Source organism: Drosophila rhopaloa, unplaced genomic scaffold, assembly GCF_018152115.1.
Source record: "Drosophila rhopaloa isolate 14029-0021.01 unplaced genomic scaffold, ASM1815211v1 contig_167, whole genome shotgun sequence".
NCBI lineage: Eukaryota > Metazoa > Arthropoda > Insecta > Diptera > Drosophilidae > Drosophila > Drosophila rhopaloa.
In genome coordinates, this window is record NW_025335047.1 from 5,289,818 (window position 1) to 5,315,174 (window position 25,357).

Here is a 25,357-nt window from a genome sequence, read left to right on the forward strand (position 1 = left end):
TGTTTATAAATCCACAAATAGGTAGATATAGGTAGGTATATAGAAACACCTCCTTACAAAGGACCTCTTTGATTATTAGCCCTCATTTATGGGACCAATCAATTTAATGTTGAATAAATTAAGGGAAAAACGTTTAAACAAAAATTAACTAAAAATGTATTGATATTAAATATAATTTGTAAAATAGTTTCCCATTTCATGGTGGCATTTTACCAATTGCGAAGACGTAAACATAATTGCAAGTCACACAGTTTCTACGCCAAATGGATTTAACGAAAAGCTTTGACAGTCAACTAATAACCCAACCACTTACCCCTCTGCAATATCGTTAATGTTTTGCGCCCGTTACCAATTTTCGAAATTGGCACACGGCGCAGGAATGTCCGTAAATTTTGCACACGGCCGCAGAAGATTTGCGCACGGCCATCAATTTCAGCGGCATTTGGGCCCAGTTAGAAATAGGCCAGTTAGAAATAGCACTCTAGGAAAGCCAAGTGGACTAAGGCAGACCTCCGGCAGACCTCCGCCCGGCGGTTGCTATCGCTCCGGCGGCTATGTACCTACATATGTATGAAAGAACACGGCTAGTACCATAAAACCGTACTCGAGGAAAAAAAAAGAATGGAAGAATGGAAAAGTTTCGACACCTCGTATTACAGCAACAATTTCAGGGGGAAGTTAAACATATATATAAATTCTGCACTCAAAACGATTGTTGAACCTTTGGCATTAGTCAATAAATAAAATTGCAAACCTATGGGAAGATCAGAGATCAAGGAACGGTTTTATCTCCTGAGATATAAATCACAGATAGATATGGGCAATAGATAATAAGATATCGTTTGTTTTGCTTTATTTTACTACGATTTAAATGCATCTATGTTGACTTACATGGCTATATCTGGGTTGACTTTAAATAATTGTGGGCCACAATCGTTGGTATCGGCGCTACTGGTTGATAACGCACCTTTCCCATTTCTCAAAGATAAGCACACTCGCCTATCGCCGCGTCGGCGGGATTAGGGTCGCTTTTCTTTAAAAAACCACTCGCGAGCAGTGGGTTTCAAACAGTCAACGCTCTGCTCTCAGCACCAAAGCAGGTCTACTTGTTATCACTGTGCTTCCCCGATCAGCAGTCGGATTTTCCAGGTCTTTTGTTTAACACAGTCTGTTTCAATAAACAACCCGAGATGGATCACGATCACGACCACGGCTCGGATGATACTACCAGCACGGAGAAATCCTGCCCCATGATCATGGTGGTAAGTACCGCGTTACACAACCGCTACGGTTTAAAATTATTACTATTAAATAGCGTACCTATACGCTAAACGCTGTAATTTTTTAAGTCACTCATCCAGTTCGGCTAAATGAGATTCAGCCGCAGAGCAAATACCTCGACCGACATGGAATCTTAATTCTCTGGCTAGTCACTCCCTAGTATGTATATTTATGTGACAAGCGACGGAATGATGTATTTGCTCTCTGGCTCTTTATTAGTCGCTCTCAACAAATACAAATTGAATATGCTTATACAGGGTGTTGTGTCCAATTTAGGGGGAAATATATGAATACCTTAAACGTTAGATAGCCAAAAGTACTTTTTTTCAAGCAACATTCAATGTACTTTTATGTAAAGATCAAGTAGTGAACATTTTTGAACTAATAAACTTCTGTTCTTTCACGTGCAAGGGTGTTTTTAGGATTTACCTGAAGGCATATCTATTCTAAATCAAAAATCCCAATCCAAATTCAAGCTTTCTTTATAAATTTGGATGCATTTCAATATTTAAATAAGGCTACTCTAAAGTGATTTCATTAACTACATAATTAGCAGTGTTCCAATTAATTTATGGAGTTCCGAAATTTAATTGTGGTTTTAGGTAACCACCGAATTTACACATACAATTTTGACTCCAAACTACTCTTCAAAGCACCTAACCACCTAATTAAAATATATATTTTATATATTTATATATTTTAATAAACCCCTTACATATATTATTTACAGTTCCATGCTGGCCACTGCGAACGGATTTTGTGGCGCGGCTGGGTGGCATCCACGGTGACGGAGTTCGTCCTTTCGGCCCTGGCCATCTTCCTGGTGTCCTTCCTGTACGAGGCCCTCAAGTTCCTGCGCCAGCAACTGGCCCGCCAGGAAGCCCGGAAGGAGAGCGAACGACTGGCGGCGGAGCAGCGCAGGAAGAACGAGGTTCCGGCCGGAGGATGCTGCTCGGAAACTCCTCTGTCGGAACCAAGGGAACAGACCTACTGGCAACGGCTGTTCGCCTCGTCGCACATCTTCCAGTCCCTGCTGAACCTACTGCAGATCGTCATCTCCTACCTGCTCATGCTGATCTTCATGACCTTCAGCTACTGGCTGTGCCTGGCCGTGATCTTGGGCTTGGGCCTGGGTTACTTTGTCTTCGGGTGGAACAAAAAGAATCCCGACGAGAGCGAGTGCTGTCCTTAGGTGAAGGATATCCCACCTGTTGTTATGCATATCCATCAGTTGCTAAGAACTGAAGCCCTTATCAGTTTTGGCCCACACATCGAACAGTCCCGTCCCCAAGTAATTACACAGATTGTCTAAAAATACAATTTTATTCGATAGTTACACTTGGTTTAATTGTAATTGATGTAATCGTAGCATAAATTAGTCAACTAGTTTACTTAATGAGCATATTGTACAAATAGTAGTGATGAGAACAAGAACCTATACAACACGTATGCAGCTAAATCGATTAGCCTACCACTCAATACTTTCCATTTTGCAATAAAGGATTTACTTTAAACTAACGTGATATTTTCAACTCCAACTCAAAAAAAAACAAAGAACGCAAAGTTAAATCTCCAGGATTGCATGAAATTCGTAAGGAAATGGGGACAATGCCAGGTCTCAGTCCTGACAGCCCTCAACTCACATGTAGATGGCATAGAACATGGCAATCACTTATCACATAACACCCATTTGTAATATTTAATAGGCTGTAATAGTGTATTTTAGAAACTGATATTTATTTATAAAAAATTTAGTTGGCTTTCCTATTTGGAAAACCGTATTCTGTATTTTGTATTCACTTAAAACCTTTTCATTTAAATTCCTTAAGTAAGTGTTAAAGAATTTATAAGCAATTTGTTATAACAATTTTGTTCTGTGTAAGCAAACAAACCTTGAGCTTGTGTAAATAATCTTTTAGACATTTTTCACAACGTTTTATCTATTTACATTTGTCTAGTCACATTCCAATATTTGCAAGCTTCTTGGTCGAAAAGAATTTCCAGGAAAATGATAACTAAGCGGAACATGTTGTGTGCTTATTTTCTTTTTACTACTATTTAATTTATTCGAGTGATAAATGAGTGCCATGATATGATGACCATGCCCTAACTAGCGCTTAGACTAGAGTAACCTAGACTGAACAACCGCGATCGAAAGTAGCTAAGCCCGCAAACCAACCCGCTGATGATCGACCAGCCCCTCATAATCCCGTGGCTCCGGCGGCCATCATCCCGCCGTGGTGATGGTGGTGGTGCATGCCGCCGTTCTGGAAGTACATGTAGTAGTTGTACGGCGACTGCTGCCCGGCCCCGCCCTCGCAGTCGAGCAGGGGCTGCCCCCGGCCGCACCCGCCACGGGTGAGGGGGTCATCGGCAGCGGGGACACCGTGCTGCCCATCCCGCCCATGCCGCCCATGCCACCCACACCGACGCCCACCTGGCAACTGGCCCGCAGCGCCACCGCCTGGTGGTGGGCCAGGATGTCGCTCACCGAGTGGGAGGAGGGCCAGTGGGCAGCGGCCGCGGCCACACTCCTCAGCTGGTGGGGATGGGGCCCGGATCCCTGGCCACCACCTCCCTGCGGTGGCGAAGGACTGCCGCAGGACACGGCCTTCATGCTGTAGGCCGCCGCGGCACTGTACGGCTGGTAGATCGAGTTGTACAGGTGGGCGTGGGCATGGGCGTGGGCGTGGACGTGGTGGGCACTGGCCGCCGCCGCCACCGCCGTCTGGTGATGATGATGGTGGTGCGGGTGGTGCGGTCCACCGCCGGCATTTGCCAGATTTCCCAGATTCACATTGTTGTTGGCGGCATTGTTGGGGCCACCATTGCTGGACACACTGCCGCCGCCACTGCTGCTCCCACTGCCCATCACCGCTCCCGGCGTGTGCTGGTGGCCGCCCAGACTGCCCAGCTTGTTGCGCAGGATCCTCGAGATGGAGCTCACACTGGGCACATTCGTCTTATCGCAGATTCCCTCGCTGAGCAGGCGGTCGCGGATCTCCCAGGCGAATATGCCCGGATCCCGCTGCTTCAGCTCCCTGATGTAGTTGACCACCTTGGGTGTGGTCACGCGCGGCTTGGACCCACCAATGGCGCCGGGCAGTATGGAGCCCGTCTCGTGGTACCTGGCCAGGATCTTCGACACGCAGCCGTGGCTCACTCGCAGCTGGCGGGATATGTCGCAGGGTCGGATTCCCAGACGAGCCAGCTCCACGATCCGCATCCTGGTCGCATTCGGCAGCGGACGGCCGTTGACGAAGACGCCGCCCAGCTGGTTCACCTCGCCATACTGCGGACACTGCGACTCTGAAGCGGGAAAGAAACGGGTTCGGAATTAGCCAAAGTGGTAATAACAACAAGCAAGAGGGGAAACAAGTAGCACCGACTTTGAAGTACTCTTTAGTAGAAACTTAAACTCTTTAAAAGAATCTACGTCGTATAGAACAACAAAGCAGGAACAATTTCTAATTTATACTATATATTTTGTACTTATGTATATTGATTAAGGAAGTTGTATATTCTATTATATTTCTTGGAAAAAGTATCGGAGAGGGTATAGAGGTAGTTTGTTAGTTATAATGTAATAAATAAAATTTCATCATGGAATATTTTTCAACAGTTTTTAAGTTTTGCAAAGGGTTATAAGAAACATATTTTATTTTTTAAGGGAACTAATATTTACATATGTTTAGGTAGACATTATGGAGTTAGAGGTGTTTCTTATAATTCCAATAAAATGGATGAAAAAAACGCAGTACCCTAAGATAAGTCACAAACAGTATCATTCCCGATTTCCAATCCAGAGTACAAACAAAGAGCGTTGCCTGGGAATGGAAATGCGAATGGAAATGGGATTGGGAAAGGGAATGGGAATGGGAATGGGAATGGGAACCGAACAAAAGCACATTTGCGTCTAATTAGTTTCGGTGGCAAATGAGTGAGCCGAGTGGCCAGGAAGGGGCTCTGGAGGAGCAGGAGCGGAGGATCGGCGAGTGGGAGCCCAAGATCGGTGGGTCGGGGTGCGTCCGTTTGTTCTGCTGAAAATCGCTACCATTTGCTTCTCAGAACTGCGGATGTGGGTGCCCCGAGCTTCTTACCGCAGATTGTGACTGGAAAAACACATTTTGAATGCCCAGTACGTGCGGAAATGCACTTTGAGCGGTGACGCAAAGATTTCCCCTTGGCGCATAGAAATCCACCTAAGGATAGGTGCACATCAGTCCATTCTATTCTTATTCGTTTGGAGATTGTGTTTAAGATTAAAGATTATTTTTATTTTGAATGCATACCAAATCCAAAACCAATAAAGAAAGCAATTAAAAATCCCTGGGAAAGGGGCATGATACCACAACCTGTTTAAACAATCAATTATTCCAAGCGTTGGAGTCATTTCCATTTGCAGACCGCTGACCTCAGAAATCGGTCGGCAATTTTGCTGCAAAACTATTCCGCATTCGCTAATAACATAGCCCAATGATTTGTATACCCTTGCAGAGGGTATTATAATATCAGTCAAAAGTTTGCAAGGCAGTGAAGGAGACATTTCCGACCCTACAAAGCATACATTTTTGGTCCGGCTGTCCGTCCGTGTGTTCTTTGAATTCAATAATATTTAAATACTATTATTAAATTAAAATCGGACATCTAAAGCTCCCATACGAAAATCAAAAAAATTGACAATAAAAAATGTTGGTTTTGTATCGACCTTGTAAACAATAATTGTAGTGTTATTGAGTTACTCGAGGTCATACGTTGGTTAACTGGAATAAATCGTTGTGTTATAGAAGAAATTAAAATATAACCAAAGTATGACCTCGAGTAATTCAATAACACTACAAAAATAAAAAATATTAAAAAAAAATTTTTTTTTAATTTATGCGTGAACGATTTGTCAGGGCTTTGGAGATAATAGATCTAATGGATACTCGTTGCACCAAAATGGAAGAGAAAACTTAAGTCCATCGATCTGCTGCAGTGTGTAATCGTATCGTCATTTTCTACCATCTCATATATTTTGGCTACTTATCCTTTGCCGTAATTGTGTCTTTGGTCATTGGAAAGTCTCCATTCTATGTTTATAATCCACTGGTACTGACGATAGAACGTCTTGTCTCTGGATTCTATTTCTTCGCCGTTCTATGTCAAACATTTCCATTTTGTTTTTGTGCGAGGAATTGAACAGCGACTGTAACCAACACATTGTTTCATTCTGAATGGATCGGGGCAGAACGTCGGTATAAAACCACGATGCTGTACTTCATACACAATGTCCAGCAGTCGATTACATTCTCCGCGGGCGGACTGTTTCCTATTGGCCTAAATACAAACCTAAAGGTAAGAAATTACATCAAGTAAATAATTCAGTATTGAGAGACACAAAATTTCAGATGGCTAAGTTCGCTTTCTCCGTGGTAACTATCGTGAAGGAGATGGACTTGGTAGAGAAATTAAAAAGGGAGTAGTACGGACAATTGCATGAATCAACGTAACACTAACCTAGCACATCACTTTTGTTGCACTTCTGGCACAGATTCAAACTTCAAATAAAGGCAGAAGTAGTGTTAAAAAACTTTTGGGAGGAATAAGTAGTTTTCCTTGTTAGGACCTAAGCGATGCACTAAGCTGAAAAACTTAGCTGATCACTTTCGGTCTTAATTAGAAAATATCAACCTTTTTTGAAAAAAAACCATAAGCAAAAAAACTTGTGAAAGAGTGAAAATGTCAACAGCCTGTTCAAGCAATTAATAATTCAAAGCATGTGAGATATTTCTATTTGCGGACACGCCCCTAAAAACAAGTCGGCAATTTTCCTGCAATTTAATTGAGCCTTTCCCACAATTAAGTCATTCGCTAATAACATAACCCAATGTTTTTGAATAGTAAACTCGCAATTGGGCAATTAAGAACTCATATAAATACATCTCAATCAAAAATTGTCTTCAGTTGTCGAGGAACAAAGGGGAAGTGCAAACTAACCTTTAAAAGTTAAAAATCGGAAATGATTTTCAAGTACATCCGAGGGCCAACCCCTGGAAATTTATTTTGATCCCGTGATTCGCTTGTCCACTTACATGTTGGCATGGATCAAATGGGATGGAGGTTGCCACCAAGAACGAAGCCATTCTGGTGGCTTTATTACATTTGGTCCTTGACGACCACGCTGATCACCTTTGTCTATTTGCCGTACGGACTGACAATGACCGGAATCAAGAAGATGAGTAGCTTCACGACCTCCGACCTGTTCACCTACGTTCAGACTCCGGTCAACGCGAATGCCGCCATGATGAAGGGAATTGCAGTACTGCTTATGCGGAAACGATTTTCCAGGGCTTTGGAGATTCTGGATCAAATGGATAATCGATGCACCAAGATGCAAGAGAAAATGCAGGTCCATCGATCTGTTGCATTGTGCAACATAATCGTCATTATCTACTATTGCGTATACTTTAGCTACTTAACGCTTGCCGTTATCGGAGCTTTACTTATTGGAAAGAGTCCATTCTATCTGTATAATCCCCTGGTTGACCCAGAGGAACATTTTTATTTAACCACTCTAATTGAAACGATCGCCTTAAGTGGTCTTATTTTGTCAAACCTTGTTTTAGACGTCTATCCGATAGTTTATGTGTTCACATTGCGAACACACCTTGGACTTTTGGATCAGCGAGTTAAGAATCTTCGACGCGATCCGGATAACAACGAGGATCAGAATTATGCGGAGCTGTTGGACTGCGTCAAGGATCACAAGATGATTGTCGAGTAAGGAAAGCAAGGGGAAATATAATACAAGTTGTACATTATATCTATCTGTTTATATAGATTTGGCAACTCGATTCGTCCGATGATCTCTGCCACCATGTTCATTCAGTTGCTATCTGTGGGCCTTCTTTTAGGTTTGGCAGCAGTTTCTCTGCAGTTTTTTAATACCGCAATGGAACGTATTGTCTCTGCATTCTATGCCTTTGCCATACTTTTTCAAACATTTCCCTTTTGTTTTGTGTGTGAGCAATTGAACGGCGACTGTGAATCCCTAACCAACACATTGTTTCATTCTGAATGGATCGGGGCAGAACGTCGGTATAAAACCACGAGGCTGTACTTCATCCACAACGTCCAGCAGTCGATTACATTCACCGCGGGCGGACTATTTCCAATTAGCCTAAATACAAACCTAAAGGTAAGAAGTTACATCAAGTAAATAATTCAGTATTGAGAGACACAAAATTTCAGATGGCCAAGTTCGCTTTCTCCGTGGTAACCATCGTGAAGCAGATGGACTTAGTAGAGAAATTAAACAGGGAGTAGTACGGTCAATAGCATGAATCAACGTAAAACTACCAAAGGTAGTAACCTAGCAGAACCCTTTTGTTGCACTTTTGGCACAAATTCAAATTTCAAATAAAGGCAGAAGTAGTGCCAAAAAACTTTTGGGAGTAAGAAGTAGTTTTCCTTGTTGGGACCCAATTGATGCACTAAGCTGAAAAACTTAGCTGATCACTTTCGGTCTTAATTGGAAAATATCAAACCCCTTTTACAACAAGAAAGGAAAGCTAACTTCGTGCGGAGCCGAAGTTGAAATACCCTTGCAGAATATTCTGTAAATTATATTCTCCAAACTTATTCATATGATGCATTCTTAACACTCATAAAAATCCCAACTTCCTAACTTTAAAAAACCAAAGTTATGGCATTTCCACTCGTTCAGTTATATGGCAGCTATAGAATATAGTCGGCCGATCCTTATGAAATTTGGTATGTCGGATTGATTGGTCAAAAATTAAATCCATAGAAAATCCAAACTTCCTAACCTTACAACCACCAAAGTTATGGTATTTCCGATCGTTCAGTTATATGGCAGCTATAGGATATAGTCGGCCGATCCTTATGAAATTTGGTAAGTCAGATTGATTGGCCAAATATAAAACCCATAGAAAATCTCAACTTCCTAACTTTACAAATACCAAACTTATGGCATTTCCGATCGTTCAGTTATATGGCAGCTATAGGATATAGTCGGCCGATCCCGGCCGTTCCGACTTATATACTGCGTGCAAAGGAAAGAAGGATGTGTGCAAAGTTTCAATTCGATATCTTTAAAAATGAGAGACTAGTTCGCGTAGAAACAGACAGACGGACAGACAGACGGACAGACAGACGGACAGACAGACGGACAGACAGACGGACAGACGGACAGACGGACATGCTTATATCAACTCAGGAGGTGATCCTGATCAAGAATATATATACTTTATAGTGTCGGAGATGTCTCCTTCAATGCGTTGCACACTTTTGACCAAAATTATAATACCCTCTGCAAGGGTATAAAAAACCATAAGCAAAAAAACTTGTGAAAGAGTTAAAATGTCAACAGCCTGTTCAAGCAATTAATTATGTGAGATATTTCCATTTGCGGACACGCCCCTAAAAAACAAGTCGGCAATTTTCCTGCAAAATAATTGAGCCTTTCCCACAATTAAGTCATTCGCTAATAACATAACCCAATGTTTTTGAATAGTATACTCGCAATTGGGCAATTAAAGAACTCATATAAATACACCTCAATCAAAAACTGTCTTCAGTCGTCGAAGAACCAAGTTGAAGTGCAAACTAACCTTTAAAAGTTCAAAATCGGAAATGATTTTCAAGTACATCCGAGGGCCAACCCCTGGAAATTTATTTTGCTCCCGCGATTCGGTGGTCCACTTACATATGGGCATGGATCAAATGGGATGGAGACTGCCGCCAAGAACGAGGCCATATTGGTGGCTCTATTACATTTGGTCTTTCACAACCACGCTGATCACTTTTGTCTATTTGCCCTACGGACTGACAATGACCGGAATCAAGAAGATGAGTAGCTTCACGACCTCCGACCTGTTCACCTACGTTCAGACTCCGGTCAACATGAATGCCGCCATGATGAAGGGCATTACAGTGCTGCTCATGCGAAGGCGATTTTTCAGGGCTTTGGAGATCATGGATCTAATGGATAATCGATGCACCAAGATGCAGGAGAAAATGCAGGTCCATCGATCTGTTGCATTGTGCAACATAATCGTCATTATCTACTATTGCGTGTACTTTGGCTACTTAACGCTTGCCGTAATCGGAGCTCTAATTATTGGAAAGACTCCTTTCTATGTGTATAATCCACTGGTTGACCCAGAGGAACATTTCTATTTAACCACTGCAATTGAAACGACCGCCTTAAGTGGTCTTATTTTGTCAAACATTCTTTTAGACGTCTATCCGATAGTTTATGTGTTCACATTGCGAACACACCTTGAACTGTTGGCTCAGCGAGTTAAGAATCTTCGACGCGATCCGGATAAAAGCGAGGATCAGAATTATGCGGAGCTGGTGGACTGTGTCAAGGATCACAAACTGATTGTCGAGTAAGGAAAGCTAGGGAAAATATAATACAAGTTATACATTATATCTTCCTGTTTATATAGATTTGGCAACTCGATGCGTCCGATGATCTCTGCCACGATGTTCATTCAGTTACTATCTGTGGGTCTTATTCTGGGTTTTGCTGCGGTCTCTATGCAGTTTTTTACTACCGCAATTGAACGTTTTGTCTCTGGATTCTATTTCTTCGGCGTACTTTTTCAAACCTTTCCCTTTTGTTTTTTGTGCGAGCAAGTGATCAGCGACTGTGACTCTCTAACCAACACATTGTTTCATTCCGAATGGATCGGCGCAGAACGTCGATATAGAACCGTGCTGGTGTACTTTATTCACAATGTCCAGCAGTCGATTACATTCACCGCGGGCGGAATTTTTCCAATTTGCCTAAATACAAACCTCAAGGTAAGAAATTACATCCAGTAAATATTTCTTTATTAGAAGACACAAAATTTCAGATGGCCAAGTTCGCTTTCTCCGTGGTAACCATTGTGAATGAGATGGACTTGGTAGAAAAATTAAAAAGAGAGTAGACGGACCAACATAATCAACCTGAAATTATTAAAAATAGTTGTTGTTACCTAGCACAAGCGTTATTTTGCACTTTTGGCACAGAGCAACGAGTATAAAACACTACTATATTCAGATTTGAAACAAATGTAGAAGTAGTTCTTCAGCACACTTGCGTATATTGTATTTTATTGGGCTGATTTGGTTTGTGATTGAAAAATTAGTATCGGGAATTCAAAGACACCACAGGCTAATAATTATTATCTGGTAAACCACATTGAAAAACAATTTTAATTAATATTAAATAAATATTCTGGTATAGGTATGTAACAATCTGAATTGTAGAATCATAAAAATGTTAACTTTGCTTACCAAAACAGATAGCAAAGCGTACTCAACTTGAGAGATTGGTAATACACTTTGTACCATTGTAAGCGTTACTTCTCTAGGAAACAAAAAAAGAACTCATGTTTTACTACTATAGCTAGCCGTTGGTAGTTGGTAAATGGGAAACCCGTATCTGGAGTCCCCATTCTTTTCACCTGCCACTGGACCTCTCGCTCCGTCTGGAACTGCCGTTCGGCCCATTACAATTATGGCCAGTTGGGCAGTTGGGCAGTTGGAGGCATTGCTGCACATCTGCGCCGTCTTCTAATTTCGAATCGTGTTCCACAACAGCAACTCCAATTGCAACACGTACTGATGCGGAGAGTGCAGCGCCATAAAAACCACAATAGAGCTCCCGGGTTACTCGTGCTGGCAATCTCAAGAAATCAGGAAGGAACCGGACAAAGGAACGATAGTCATCATGGAGACGGAGTATATCGACCCCGATGGTGTTCCATTCAGGAGGGCAATTCGCGACTTACAAGCTCGTTTTCCCGCTATTTACATATCGGATTACCATCCCACTTGTTGCCCGACATCATCGTCATCACCACCCATCCAATCCAATCCAATCCCATTCCATCCCATCCACATCCACGTCCACACCCACCGATCCCCAGCTAATGATCCCTGCCAGTGTCGAATTTCGTGTACATAGTTTATGGTTATGGATTTGCGCACTTGTCAATTGCAGTTCGATCATTGCCAGCACTTGCACTCGGGGTCGTTTGTATTGGGCCCCCAGACAAAAGGCGAACGTGCAGCTGCATAAATATGGAAAACTGTTCGAAATAGGCGGAATCGACATGGGTATCTCCCGACTTCAAAAGGTGATCGCAATAGATGGGAGCATTGCACGGATATGATCGGAGTTCGACTAGGCGATACTGTTTGGAAATAAGTTAAAATGGTTTTGGTTAAACCAGGATTTTTGAGAAAATTGAAATATTGAAATAAATCGTCAAAACTATTATCACCTGAATCTTGACATCGATGAAGAGGGGTGCCTCAGAAAAAACTATGGTTTTAAAATCACTTATTAGGGTGTCTAAAAGTATGCAACAATTTATTTTGAAATCGGGGCAATATTGGATTGATGCATAGTCATTCATTATTTTTTTTACTTCTACTTCAAGACACCTTTATAAAAGACCTCATGAAACTAATAGTTTATGAGTAAGGTTTACTGCACTATAATGGAGCTATCATTAGTACATTTCAATTGTAATCCGTTACCAAAATCAATAAGATAGATTCTGCCTCAAGTTTTTTTAAATTTCATGTACGTGTCTAAACCCCCTCTTAAAAATTCCCATTACCCAGTGCAATAAATGTCAGAAAATATTACAAAATATTGAGTTGTAGGTTCTATATAAGCGGGTTTCTCTGTCATTCTGGTCAGTCAGAGTTGAGATGTCGCCGAGAAGAAATATATTAGTCGCACTGAGCTGTTGCCTGCTGTTAAATTGTTTGAATATTCAGGCTAGGTCCTTGGATGAATCTGCTGTTAAGACGGTAAATCGAGTAAAGCTATAAGGTACCTAATGCTTTATACTATCCTTCTTAGAAGCGTGATTCCTCAGACTGGTGGTCCCTCCTGGAGGATATTATCTATGAAGACAGTAGTGATTATGAAGCCGATAATGAAAGTTACTGTGAGTCGGAGGGACTTTTCTTTTCGGGTGTCTACATTATCTCTTCTTTTTAGTGGTTTGTCGCAACTGTACGGTTGTAGTTCAATCTGCTCCAAATGCTACGGCGGATGGAGGCACTGCAGCTCCACCGGCAGGAGGAACAACTCCAGCAGCTCCGGTACCAGTAGCTACTGATCCTCCTGCCACTTCGGCACCTGCCACTTCGGCACCTGCCACTTCCGCACCTGCCACATCAGTAGCTCCTGCAGTAACTACAGCACCAGGGGAATCAACACCCACTCCAACAGCTGCTTCTGGTGGTTAGGGAACCACACTGATATTTAAAATCCTCCTACATATAAAACCTTAGCTTTTAAATGGGATTTGGTATACGATAATTTTGACTTTTGGCTAACAACCCACCTAGAATAAAACTGGCGAATGGGCCGTAAATCTGTGCGGTTGCAATTCAGTGGCACTTTGGATTTTCGAAATGTTGTAACGCAATTGTCTTGACATAAGTCACAACAGATCGGCTGGCACTCGCCACAGACCCACACGCATTGAGTCTGGTGGCTGGAGACTGGAGATTGGGATAGGGATTGCTGACATTTATCCCGGGACCAAGTCGGTGGTTTTTTGTGTGCTCCGTCTTTGAACATTTGTGGCGGCGAAAGGAGCCACTGTGGTTCCCCCTCGACAGGGAGGGTGTCATTCCCTGCTCGACATTCTGTTTGACATTTGTAATCTCGTGATCGTTAATTATTTACGAATTGAGTTACAAACAGAGAGGGGCCACAATATCCAGCGGCAGCCAGGAAGGCAAGAAGTGGAGTCAAAGATCATGGAATCAACAAATACGCTTCCTCAAGTGGGGTTGATATGGGTACAACGAGTATAGAAAGGAGTTTTTTCCTCCACATATTTCAGAAAGTCACATTGCTGGGATGACCCTTTTATTTTAAATTTAATCCAAATAAATAAGAAACCGAAATATATTTTAATATATATTCTAAAGCATTTCCTGTATCCAAGATATTACCTTATAAAATACTACTTTTTCACATAGCAACCCAAAGTCTAAATATAAATCTGATTGTTCTTTTTGGTTCTTCTTTTTTTTCGAATTTCTGCGTACGGCGAGGAAAACATTTAAAGAATGCTCAATGATGGCTGCAATTTGTTGGTCCCTTCGAGAACATTATCTTCGAGTGCTTGACTTTTGCGCTAAGCGTCCATAAATTTGTCTCAACAAATACTTTCTAGTTGTCGCTGACAAAGATCATTGCTGGATGTTATTTTCTTGTTCGGATCTATTGAAGATAGCTGCGTCGTTTTAATGGCTTTTCAAATACGCATGACATCAATTTTGGGCAATTACCAAAGATTAATGGCAGCCAAAGTTGAGCACTTGTGGTTTAATTATGATATGTGAGTTATGTTATAAGATAAGAATCGATCCTCCGCCTAACCGAGAAATTGGAAAATTAATTGAATCAACTATCGGTTTGCTGCCTGATTGGAGGAATATTCTCCGCAATGTGGATTCGACTCAGCAGTCATCTTCAAAGCAGTGAGTAAGTTTTTCACTTGTGATTTATGGCAGCCAATCGACATCCGGCCATAATTAAATGCTTCCCGCCACATGCAAATTAGTCACGTAATTCCTTCGATCTGACTTATGGGATGAGTCAAGAGCAAACGTTTTGCAACGTGCCCAGTGTCCAAAGGAAATTCGATCAATGATGGATGTTGAACGCGACAGTTATGAGCCATATCGAGGAAGGAAACATTAAATACTTAGTTTGACTGACAGAAATTAATATTGTTTATTATTTTATATTACTATTATATTTTTAACTAGGCTTTTAAGATTTTTGTGTATGGAATTTATAGCAATTTTTCGACCCATCACAAAGTGATTTATTTGACCAATTTGTGTTCCTTAATAAATTAAACATTACCTAAAATAACCAAAAAATAGATTCTGTCGAACTAAGTCAAAGTTCTAGTTTTATTGGAAATATGAAGTATAAATAAAGGTAAATTAGATTCTATAAGTCAAACCTATTTTTATTCCATTTATAAAGTTTAACTGTAGCGAATGAATTGATTGTATGGACAACGGATCATATCATTAAAAAGGTTTCAAAGAAACACAAAACCTATGAAATGTAGATATTTTTTTTCTCATTGAAACGTGCTAAGCAATTTTTCCCAGTGTGACTTCAGTTCCAATCCAATTTGGTCAGAGCTTCAATCCCCTTTTTCGAGGGATCACAAGTGCAACATTTCGTTGACCCTCTGCACGGCTACTTGGGCGATGGCGATGCGTCGGCACTGATTGTTGGTCTTATTAAAGGTGCAAACATGCCACCGGTGTGGAAGTGGAAGTGGAGGTGGAGGTGGGTATTCCTACACGGGGTGCATGGGTACGGGTTGTGTCGGTCACGATCAGAGGAGCAGTGTGTTAGGTGCTACCCAGGTCGCCGTCGCGTTTCGAGTTTGTTTGGCTTGTTTGTTTGCCTCCGGGAGAACCTTCGAACGCTAAGAGGCGTATTTTGTTTATTTAATTTTAAGTTACGCCTGCTGCGGCCGATCAAGTTGACTGGGCTACTTTAGCTCTAATAAGGATCCTTCCTGGCACCCCCATTGGCACTCCGACTTTCCGCTAGTCAGCGACTTAATCAAGGCAAACAAACTGAAATCGGGGCCTCATTCGATCCGATCCGGTCCGATCTGAGCAGCTTCTGTTAATGAAAGGCAAACAGCTATGGAATTGTGAAGAGGTCGGGCAAACAGCTTAAAAAATCGTAAACTCTGAAACGAAATGGAGACGGAGGAGACTGCATTTGCCTGATCGGTAAATATTTGCCCATGGATTTTCGTCTCCGGACTCGAGGTCCTTTCGCAACCCCTGGCGGAAATTGAAAACGGATTCGGTAGCCGACGCTCCTGTATCTGTGTGTTTCGGGACAAATGGCTTACAAATGGCTGTGTTTGCTTTGAAATCGTAAACTTTTACTTAGTTGGTCACGCTTGGCTCGAGATCCCGAAATCCACACAGAGAAAAAAAAGGAAATGGGTTTCAATCCGTTATGGATTCTTGTATAAAAGACAGTATTATAAAATTAAATTCAAATTACATTCTAATATAATACTTTTTATCCCCAGAACTATTTTATTTAATTGTATTTTAAGAAATAAACACAAGAGAAATTATTAAATTTACAGCAAAACTATATAATCTCTGATCTTCTTGTTCTCCGTGCAGCTCCCGTTTTTGGTGCCTTTCCCCGGCTTTCAACATGCCATAAAAAGCTCAATTAAAATTGTCTATATGGCAAAATTATAATTCATAAATTCTGGGAAATTGCCGAATACAATGGCGACCACTGTTGCAACTGGAACTCCGCCAACGATCAGCAAATTACAAACGCAATCCAGAAAGAAATGTCGGCTTTAATGTGCTTCTGTTTGTGAGAGTTTCTTTTTTATTTCTGGCTCTTGTTCTTGGAAATTTTTCAACACTTGCCCTTTCGTCAAAGTTTTGCCGCCGGCAATTAAAGTTCCACATATTGCAGCTTAAGTTTTTTATAATTTATTAAAATATCATTAAAGTATTCACGAAAGCCACTGATGCGCGTAAATCCAATTACAGGAGCAATTAACGAACGTTAACTAACTAGAACTAATTAAAAATAATATTTCGCTAAACAAAATGGACGGAGGGGTCGGAAAAACGTCAGCATGTATGAGTATGTACAGTATAGCTTCTGGTATATCAAAAACAATTTTAAAACTTACAGCAATGGTATTTTAATTAAAAAGTTGTATTTCTGATTAATGGCTTCAAGAACAGAATTAATTTTGAAAAAAGAAATTTCGTTATTTATATTATTACAGATGGGTCTTCTTTCTTAATGATACGTTTTATTGTAAACTCCATGTAAGGAATTATTTCACTACAGTCACATGAATATATATACTTTATTTATACTTATCTTATCAGCTTGGAAAAATATATACCGATGCGATAATCGAGAATGCCTCCTCTTCCTATTTGTCTTGTCTCGTCGATAAGTTGCAACTAATATTGCAATAAAAAAATACTTTGAATCAACTCCAACAAGGCATCCAATTGACTTGGCGATTATTTCAAAAACATGAACGCTGAGAACATTTTCGATGTCAAATGTCGAGAGGCAATGAACTTATTTTCTGCCTAATTGAATTTAACAAATTCAAACATTTCAAACTGATAAGACATTTTGTTTATGTGATCATAAAAATACATTGTATTATTTATTACTTTGTATTTGATTGCGTAGGCGAAATTTTAGCGAGCTCCGACGATGACAATAATACTTATCACGCCTATGAGACTTTTATTTGAGAAAATAAAAATGCCATTCAAATTTCATTTTAATTAATAAGCGGGCCGTCAATTAACACGTTTTCACACGAAGCGATGCGTTCTACGAAAATGGTCCACTAAATTGTATTAAATCGCAAGAAACTTTGAGTAATTGTCTGAATATTCACAACATTAACTGCAAACAAATAAAATAAATATCAAAATACCAAAATGGCTGCCAATTTGGATACACATTTATTTTTAGTTCGTTGGGCCCGAATTGGATATAAATTTGGCATGAAATGATGTTTTTGATATTGAGGGCAATATATTTTGGGGCTTCTGGTTTGGTGTTTGTTTTGATCAGCAGGCAGAATCACATCAAAAAGACATCCCCAAAAAGCCAATATATATTAAGTCTGACGATTAAATACACTTTAATGGGGGAATATTCGACTATTATTAAGTTTGATACTATCTTATTTTGATTTTTTGAATGGCCTAATAAATATTTCCGGAACTAACAGATTTATGTGAAAATTTCACAAATGGGAAGTCCAAATATGAAAAAATATAATACATTTCCTGCAAAAATCGAATCTTATATATTATTAAAATGTGGATGTAATTTCCGAAAATGATCATTCAAATTCAAAAGAACTTTACTTATTGGAAGGGTATAAAAGTGCATGGCAAATTGGATTTCCCATCTCATAACTATACAATATGTGCGAATGCATTTTCGACTGCGTGTTGTCCCCATAAATCTTTGGGTCTTGGCAAGCGGTTCCTTCTCCTTCGGAACTGGGGTCTTCAGGTTGATTGACGGAGCGCCGTCGCGGTGGGGAGATGCCTTCATATGTTTATTTTCTTGCATCTTATCAAAATTTATATGCATTCGGCATGCAGAAAAAATTAATTTAACAACTCAGTTGACTTGAGCTGAGGCTCAGCCAGCGCGTCGCGTATACGCCATGTGGTACGCCCCTTTTCCACTGCTCACATTGTGAATATTTAGTTAGTTGCCCACATGCACATTGTTGCGGTCTTCCTCGACTTATAAATAGTTTAGTTTTCACATCGATGTTTTTTTTCTTTTCTATACTAACTACAAGAGCTTGTCGACAATTTTGCATTCGGAGCGTTGCACAATTTGCCGCACAATCGCATTTATTTATCAGTAAATTTCACAGACTCGAGTCGCCGGCCAAGAGAAAGAGGAAGCCACTCTCCGTCTGTCACTTTGATCTGCTGGCAATGCCATTTTCCTTCTTAATCTGCAGAGTTCAAATCCGAGTGTTATCAATGAAAAGAGTCAGGACTGGAATCGCTTTCTGTTTTCCTAGCTTCGATCGATTCTACCCGTAATCTCGATTCTTTTTACGTTGATTTGAATTACTTTCTTTTACATAACATAATTTAAAGAACTGCTGTTAAATGTAATTCATTTCTGAATTATATTAAGCTTTTTAAACAGCTTCTTATTTAATTTCTCTTAGCTATCAAATCTGCCAAAATTTACATATGCTGTTGTACATGTTCGATTTAAGATCAAGTGCTTCGAATTATAAATGAAGCCCATAAAATAGGCGCCCCAGCAAGTGGGAATCAAAAGTACATAAAGCTAAATAGATTCCTGCGGCGTCAACAGCATTGTCTGTCAACAGAAATTAATGAGTCCGTAAATCACGGCAGCCACCGCCAAGATAGCGACGCACTCGCTCCTTTATCCCGCCCCCTTGGGAGATGGGGGCCAATGGGATAGTATGGGCTAGGAAATATGACGGCTCTAGCTCCGATGTCGGGTAAACTCGAAAGGGGTGCGACCCAGCCGAAAACCAAAGAAGATATGCCGCGGCGACTTCAATTACGCGTACCAGGAATGCGCACAATGCGCAGTGCGTAGCCGAAATGTGCTCGATGTCGATGCGAAACCCATGGCCAGAGTTCCGATCCCGTCCCACAGACCCAATGTGGAGATCCAGAGATCCAACGCATCCGACCAATCATTGGCAATGTACTAGAACCGACAACTCCGCCGCAGTTCGGGTTCGCCGGCACTCGAGCAATGTGCAACGCCCGTCGCTGACAGCCGCAACATGCATATAAATCTAACCATGTGTTCCCCAGCTCGCCCACTCCCGAATCCTAGGCGGTGCTGCCCTCTGGGGATTACAGAAAGTAGCTAAGGCGGTTGCTATGAAAAAATAACCAAAAATCATGAGGATTTGTGTACCTTTTTTCACTTAAAAAAAATAAATTCAACTTACGGGATGCTTAAAAATTGTAAGCTAAAATATTTATAATTCTTTGTGTTGGAGTTTGTTTAACAGAGATAAGTAAGTTCTACTTTTTTTAGTTAACGCTCAAGTTGACTTTTCAATGCCACGAAATATTTGCAAACTTAAAGAATCTTTTCTTAGTTTATATAAGAACTGGTTGAAAAATAGCCAAACTAGCAGCACTGGCTCTATAGCTCCAAGACTGGGAAATGGAGTCGGAATTCCTGTGCAGCAGTTCCGGTTGCGGGTCGCCATCGCACCCAAGGGACTTGACACAGGCCATCAAGGGGTTAGGGGTTACAACCAGATGTTAGAAGTCCGCTTATTGATGCGACTGCATTCATTATCCCGGAGTGAACACGTGCCCCCTAACGATTAGAAACTCATTAAACTCATGGTAATGAGCTGAGTTTATCCTCAACAACATGAAGTACACTTGTCAGATGTCAGAGGTTGGATCCGTGGGGAGATATCCAAAGGAAGATAGGGAGGAAATTTCAACCGATCCACAAATGTGATCTTAACCTCTTGCCTCAAAGTGTTTTTATATTTATCAGTAGGATATCAATTTATTAATACTTTTATCCTATTTAATAAACAGCTTACTCAATTTTTTAAAAGATGGAAACCTTTTTAAAAATTTTTTATGGAATAATTATGATAAATTCTTTGTGAAACTTTATAAATGAAATCGTTTTTTGGTTTTTTTAAAAGCTCTCAGAAGTTTTGTAATACCCGAAATTACTGCAAATGGGCTTGATGAAAGTTCCGCATCAGCGGATGGGGATGTGATTTAATTAAAGAAGTCAGGGGAAACGACGCCACACAATCAAGCCGTGGCAGTGAAGCGTTTTCCCAAACCCGGCCTGCAATCGTCGGTATCAACGGGAGGAAGCTGCAGGTCGGGCTTTATGATCACTCCCCCAGTCCCCCGGCCATCCACCGCACCCTACTCCTGGCCACCTACCAAATACACACTATATAGACTCTTCCATTAAGGCGTGTACACATTGACGCGACGTTTTCCTCCTCGGATCTCAAGTGTTTGCCTGCCTTTCGTGGCCATCGTCTGCGCCTTTTGTTTTACAGCCCCTTTCCGTGATTTTAACATCTTGCACTTGCGGCCCGCGTCTGGTGGGCTTTTCATGTTTAGCTACCGAAGTAGATGGCTACCGGTGGCCGTTAGTCACGCATTTCTGCATCTCTGGTCCAGAGTCTGGGTATGGGTCTGCCAACCATGGACCTCTCGGCGTCTATATCTTTTCCGACGTCTGCGGCCGTGCAAACAATGCCGGCGTACAAACAGAATGTCAAAACATCGAAAGCAAGTCATTAATGGACCAAAGTGCGGGACCTCCTAGCCGACTTCTTCCCTCTTTCCTGCCAGGCCAAGTGGAAAAAACATATATCCTTTAAGTGAAACCCTTTTGATACTTTGCAATTTGGAAGTTCACCACAAACAAATAAATGCTTGAAACTATTGGGCGCATATGTGAGGCAGATTAATTAATAGGTTTCATCTTGATATCATAAAATAAAAAAACCTCGTCCTTTTATTTTTATATTTTACTGATTCAAATTAAACAAAAATAAAATATCTTATCTTTTACCTATCCAAATATTTAGCTACTTCTAACTTTATATTGTGATTAAAAAAATATATATTTTGAAATCACAAAATCCATTATTTTTGTAAGCCTGCTTCTGTCATAAACTTGTTAAACCAAAAAGGCAAATATGTCACCCATAGAAAGCGCAATCCGAAACCATTAGCCAATTATTTCGAAAGATGATCCAACCAATTGGAAATGTTTAAAAGTAAATCGACGCATGCCAAATTATTCAATTGCGCAGATGTTTGTCAATAGATCCAACTCCCGACAACAGGGCAAATCTTTACACTCTTGTGTATGTAGTTTTCGGCCATAAGGCAATGTCTTGCACTCGGCTTTTGTTTTTGGCCCAAAGCACATGGACAAACAGAGACACGGACACTTGGAGCCAAAAGTGAAGACCGCACGACAAAAGGCACAAACATTACAACGGTCATTAGTTAAATTAGGAGGCATGGGTCCGGAGTTTGGGCCTGGGGTTGGGATCGGATTGGGGTTTTCGGTTTTGGGTTTTGGGATCGCGTACGGATGCCGGCGACATCATCGAAAGCCAAACAAGTGCCGCGGCTACCGCGAGGCTGTCAATCATGCGCAAAGCGACGGCAGCCTTTTGAAACGAAAATCAAAAGCAAACACCTGCCTCTTGGCCCGGCCCAAAAAAAGAAGTCGGGCCATCCATCGATCGACTGTGTTTACCTAAGGGGATCGGGATCCATCAGGACTTGCTTGGAGGATCGGATGAGAGTGCTTTGTTGGCAAAACACTTGAGGTGCGGATTTGAGTGCACAGGCAAAAATTGTCTCTATAATCAATTTAAAGAGCTAAATGGATTGCTTGATTCGGTTTCGTTTTTATTTCCCCAAAAAATATATTGAAATTTATATGATAATCAGCTTTGGAAGAGACCGAAAACTGTTAATCTTTGATTGAAAAATAGATTTTTATAAACGACATATAGAATAGTATGACGTCCTGCTTTAAACAATTTGTTCAAAAACCCTCTTAAGTCGTTTTTGTAAACTTCTAAACATAAATTACCTTTTGACTGAATAGAATTATACTTGACACCAATTCAAAACTAACGAGGTTACAAATTATTGGCACAACAAATTTAAATTAAATTTATAAATAATGTTGTATTCCTTTAAATAATACTAATTTGAAATTAGTATACTAATTACTATTCAATGGATATAAAATACCAATTTAAATCTTTTGTAGCGTGAAATATTTTTGAATCTTATCCAATGCCGTCGGCTATTTACGCATGTCGATAAATCAATCTAAGTTGAATGGAAAGTGTTTTGGGGGGCCTAGAATTTTGAAGGGTAGCAATTTGCACCTACCTGGGTCCATTTCGGCCGATGACAGTTGATTGAAGAACTCCAGAATTGCAATTGTCTCCTTCTCCGTTTACTTTTGTCGACTCCGCCGTGAAACTTTCTCCGGTTGGATTCGCAGCGATGGTTTATTATTGATGGGGATTGTCGACGGTTGCCTAGTCGTTAACTTTTCGCACTTGGCTATAATGTGAGTTTCAATTAAGGCATGAAATTTGTATACAAATTGGCGCCAGTTGTGCGGAGCAGCGTCGGGCTGCGATGCCGTGAACCAAGACTGAGATCTGATTAGCACATTTTCGGGCCAAAACGATCGCACTCGACTAGGTTGCCTCGAAAATTATCACGCACTTATCACACCTTATTGGGGAAGCGGGAACTGCACACACTGCTTAATGACACTACAATGGGTTTTGCTATGCTTTTGGATTTCGGATTATATCGGTTTAGTTTAACTCGACTGGGGGACCTCCCGTAAGATCGATGGATTTGGCACCGATTTAACCGCATTCACTGATCCGTGCGCGCGCCTTTTGATCATCCGTTGGCTTTTCTTCTCTAGCGAATCGGGTCGTATCGTAACGTATCGATTGGAATCGGTTTGGAACGGTTTAGGATCGGGAAACCCTGGCGCGCTCTCCAAAAACGATCGTTGCTGCTCGTCACCCGTGTCTGCTGCGACTAACGCTGCCCGCTGCTCTGCCGATCGTGATCACGATCGCCCATCATCCACGTCCACGCACACAACCAAAACCACCTCCACATCCACACCCATGTTCAAGTGGAAGCCACCGCGTCGACGCAGCATCCCGCGATCTCTCGCTCTCTCCTACTTACACATAAACATCCGTGAGAGGGAGGGCGGTCGATCGACAGTATTTGTTGGTTTTAATGGCGATGCTCGTGCACTGGTGTGCGTGAGCTGGTGGTCCGCGGACAAATAATAAAAATGAAGAACGTCTTTCGTCGCCCAGGAGCGGAGTTAAAAAGTTTTAAAAATCGGGTCTTAGTACGTTGAATAAATTAATTCAAAAACAAAATGTACTTTTTTACATAACTTTTCTTTTTTCCCGCTTTTTACATCTACATTCTTTAATAACTTATTGGCTAAAACAGAAAAGAATAAACGTTTTATATTGCTTCAGGTGAGCTATTTCACTTTGTTTTGCAATGTTGTTATATATTTGAACCTTTAAAGCTCAAATTAAAAATGTAGAAAATTCATTTTCATCAAATTCCAACTTAAAATTAGGTAAGTTTTTCACGACAAAGATTATCTATTGAACTTTGAGAGGAGATTTAAAAACCAACCTTAAGAAAGGTTGTGCAATTATAGTATAGTATGGTATTAGTTATATTTTGCTAGTGATTTTAAAAGAAAGTGACCCCAAGCACAACAGGAATAGAATTTCTTTTACAGTCAAAACCAATAATTAACTTTTCCGATAACATTTTCTTTAATATCATGGATAATGATATTACCGCTCCTGAATACCCTTTCAGTGTGCGAGCGGATGTGTGGGTGTAACCATGAGTGCGGGCCTTGCACTAGTATTCGTTCGCTCTCTCTCTCACGAAAGAGCTGCGCTGCAATACCAATACACTCGAACCGAGTGAGTGAGCACACGCAACCGGGCGGAGTTAATTTCTGAATGCTTGAATGGCCAATCTGAAGCAAGTAAGCGTATCCGTAGCGTTACGCAGGGTGGGCGAGCGATGTCATGACTTCTTAGTGTCACACACATGCGGAAAGGGAAAAGGAATATAGAAAGGAAAGGAAACGAATGGGAAGGGAGGGGAAGGGAAGGGAAAGAAAGGAAAGGGGGCGGGGCTGTGGGAATTCTGGGTGCGCGTGCATCTATTTTTGGTTCATTAAGAAAGCCATATCGCTAATAAAGCGGCACAGACAGCTAACCCCGTAGATCCACCTCCCGATGCGGCCAATGCGGCGTATGCGTGATGCCAACTCTCACTGAGGCGTTGCGTCGTGCTTGGTTAGAGTTAATTATATGAAAATGCCGTCTTCATCTGATTGTCACTAATCCCGAATATCGTCATTTAATGATAGATGCCAATTTCGGTTGTCATTCCCTCATTAAAATGGGTAAAACTTGCTACTTTCGAGATAATTGTGCTTGCACTCGCTCTCTTCTCTGAGTTATGAATGTGTGAGTATCTCTGAGTTTGGCCCACACACACACATACAATGGCACGTTGGACACACCTCCTTGAGTTGGCTTACGCTTACCTGCTCATACCTTTTGTTGCGAATCCAATTGGCCCTCTCCCTGTCACTCTCTGATTTTCGCTCTTTCTCAGCTAAATTTCCTGCGATTTCTGGTTTGACGTTCGCCATTTCGCAGATTTCCTTTGCTTAAAGCGAATTAATTTCTTGATTTTATGAATTTATGACTAATCTTTTCTGATACTTAAGTAAACTCGTTCGGGGTCTTCTAGTCTAAAAATTTGAGAAAATCGAACAATTTTTTTTTTCATAATTCGATAGTTTGGATATTCAAAAATATCTCCCTAAAAGGATTTT

General features: G+C 41.0%; 5 protein-coding genes across 5 annotated transcripts; 4 read left to right on the forward strand and 1 right to left on the reverse strand.

Moving 5' to 3' along the window:
• Positions 1-393: 393 nt before the first annotated feature.
• LOC108038409 (high affinity copper uptake protein 1) lies at positions 394-2,799 on the forward strand. Its single transcript, XM_017115191.2, has 2 exons — positions 394-1,262; positions 2,012-2,799. Exons 1-2 carry the CDS (start codon positions 1,191-1,193, stop codon positions 2,471-2,473), a joined length of 534 nt encoding a protein of 177 aa, XP_016970680.2. The 5' UTR covers positions 394-1,190; the 3' UTR covers positions 2,474-2,799.
• On the reverse strand, positions 2,591-23,487 carry LOC108050115 (paired box pox-meso protein). Its single transcript, XM_017131614.2, is given in 3 exon segments — positions 2,591-3,616; positions 3,619-4,590; positions 22,822-23,487. Coding segments are annotated over 3 exon segments (1,116 nt in total). The 5' UTR covers positions 22,832-23,487; the 3' UTR covers positions 2,591-3,482.
• LOC108050113 (odorant receptor 85a-like) lies at positions 7,283-8,589 on the forward strand. The gene is given in 3 exon segments (XM_017131613.2): positions 7,283-8,043; positions 8,104-8,461; positions 8,515-8,589. Coding segments are annotated over 3 exon segments (1,194 nt in total).
• LOC108050112 (odorant receptor 85a-like) lies at positions 9,919-11,225 on the forward strand. Its single transcript, XM_017131612.2, has 3 exons — positions 9,919-10,679; positions 10,740-11,097; positions 11,151-11,225. Exons 1-3 carry the CDS (start codon positions 9,919-9,921, stop codon positions 11,223-11,225), a joined length of 1,194 nt encoding a protein of 397 aa, XP_016987101.2.
• LOC108050117 (classical arabinogalactan protein 7) lies at positions 12,980-13,691 on the forward strand. The gene is made up of 3 exons (XM_017131616.2): positions 12,980-13,104; positions 13,157-13,244; positions 13,298-13,691. The coding sequence occupies exons 1-3, from the start codon at positions 13,003-13,005 to the stop codon at positions 13,546-13,548; spliced, it is 441 nt and encodes a 146-aa protein (XP_016987105.1). The 5' UTR covers positions 12,980-13,002; the 3' UTR covers positions 13,549-13,691.
• Positions 23,488-25,357: the final 1,870 nt, after the last annotated feature.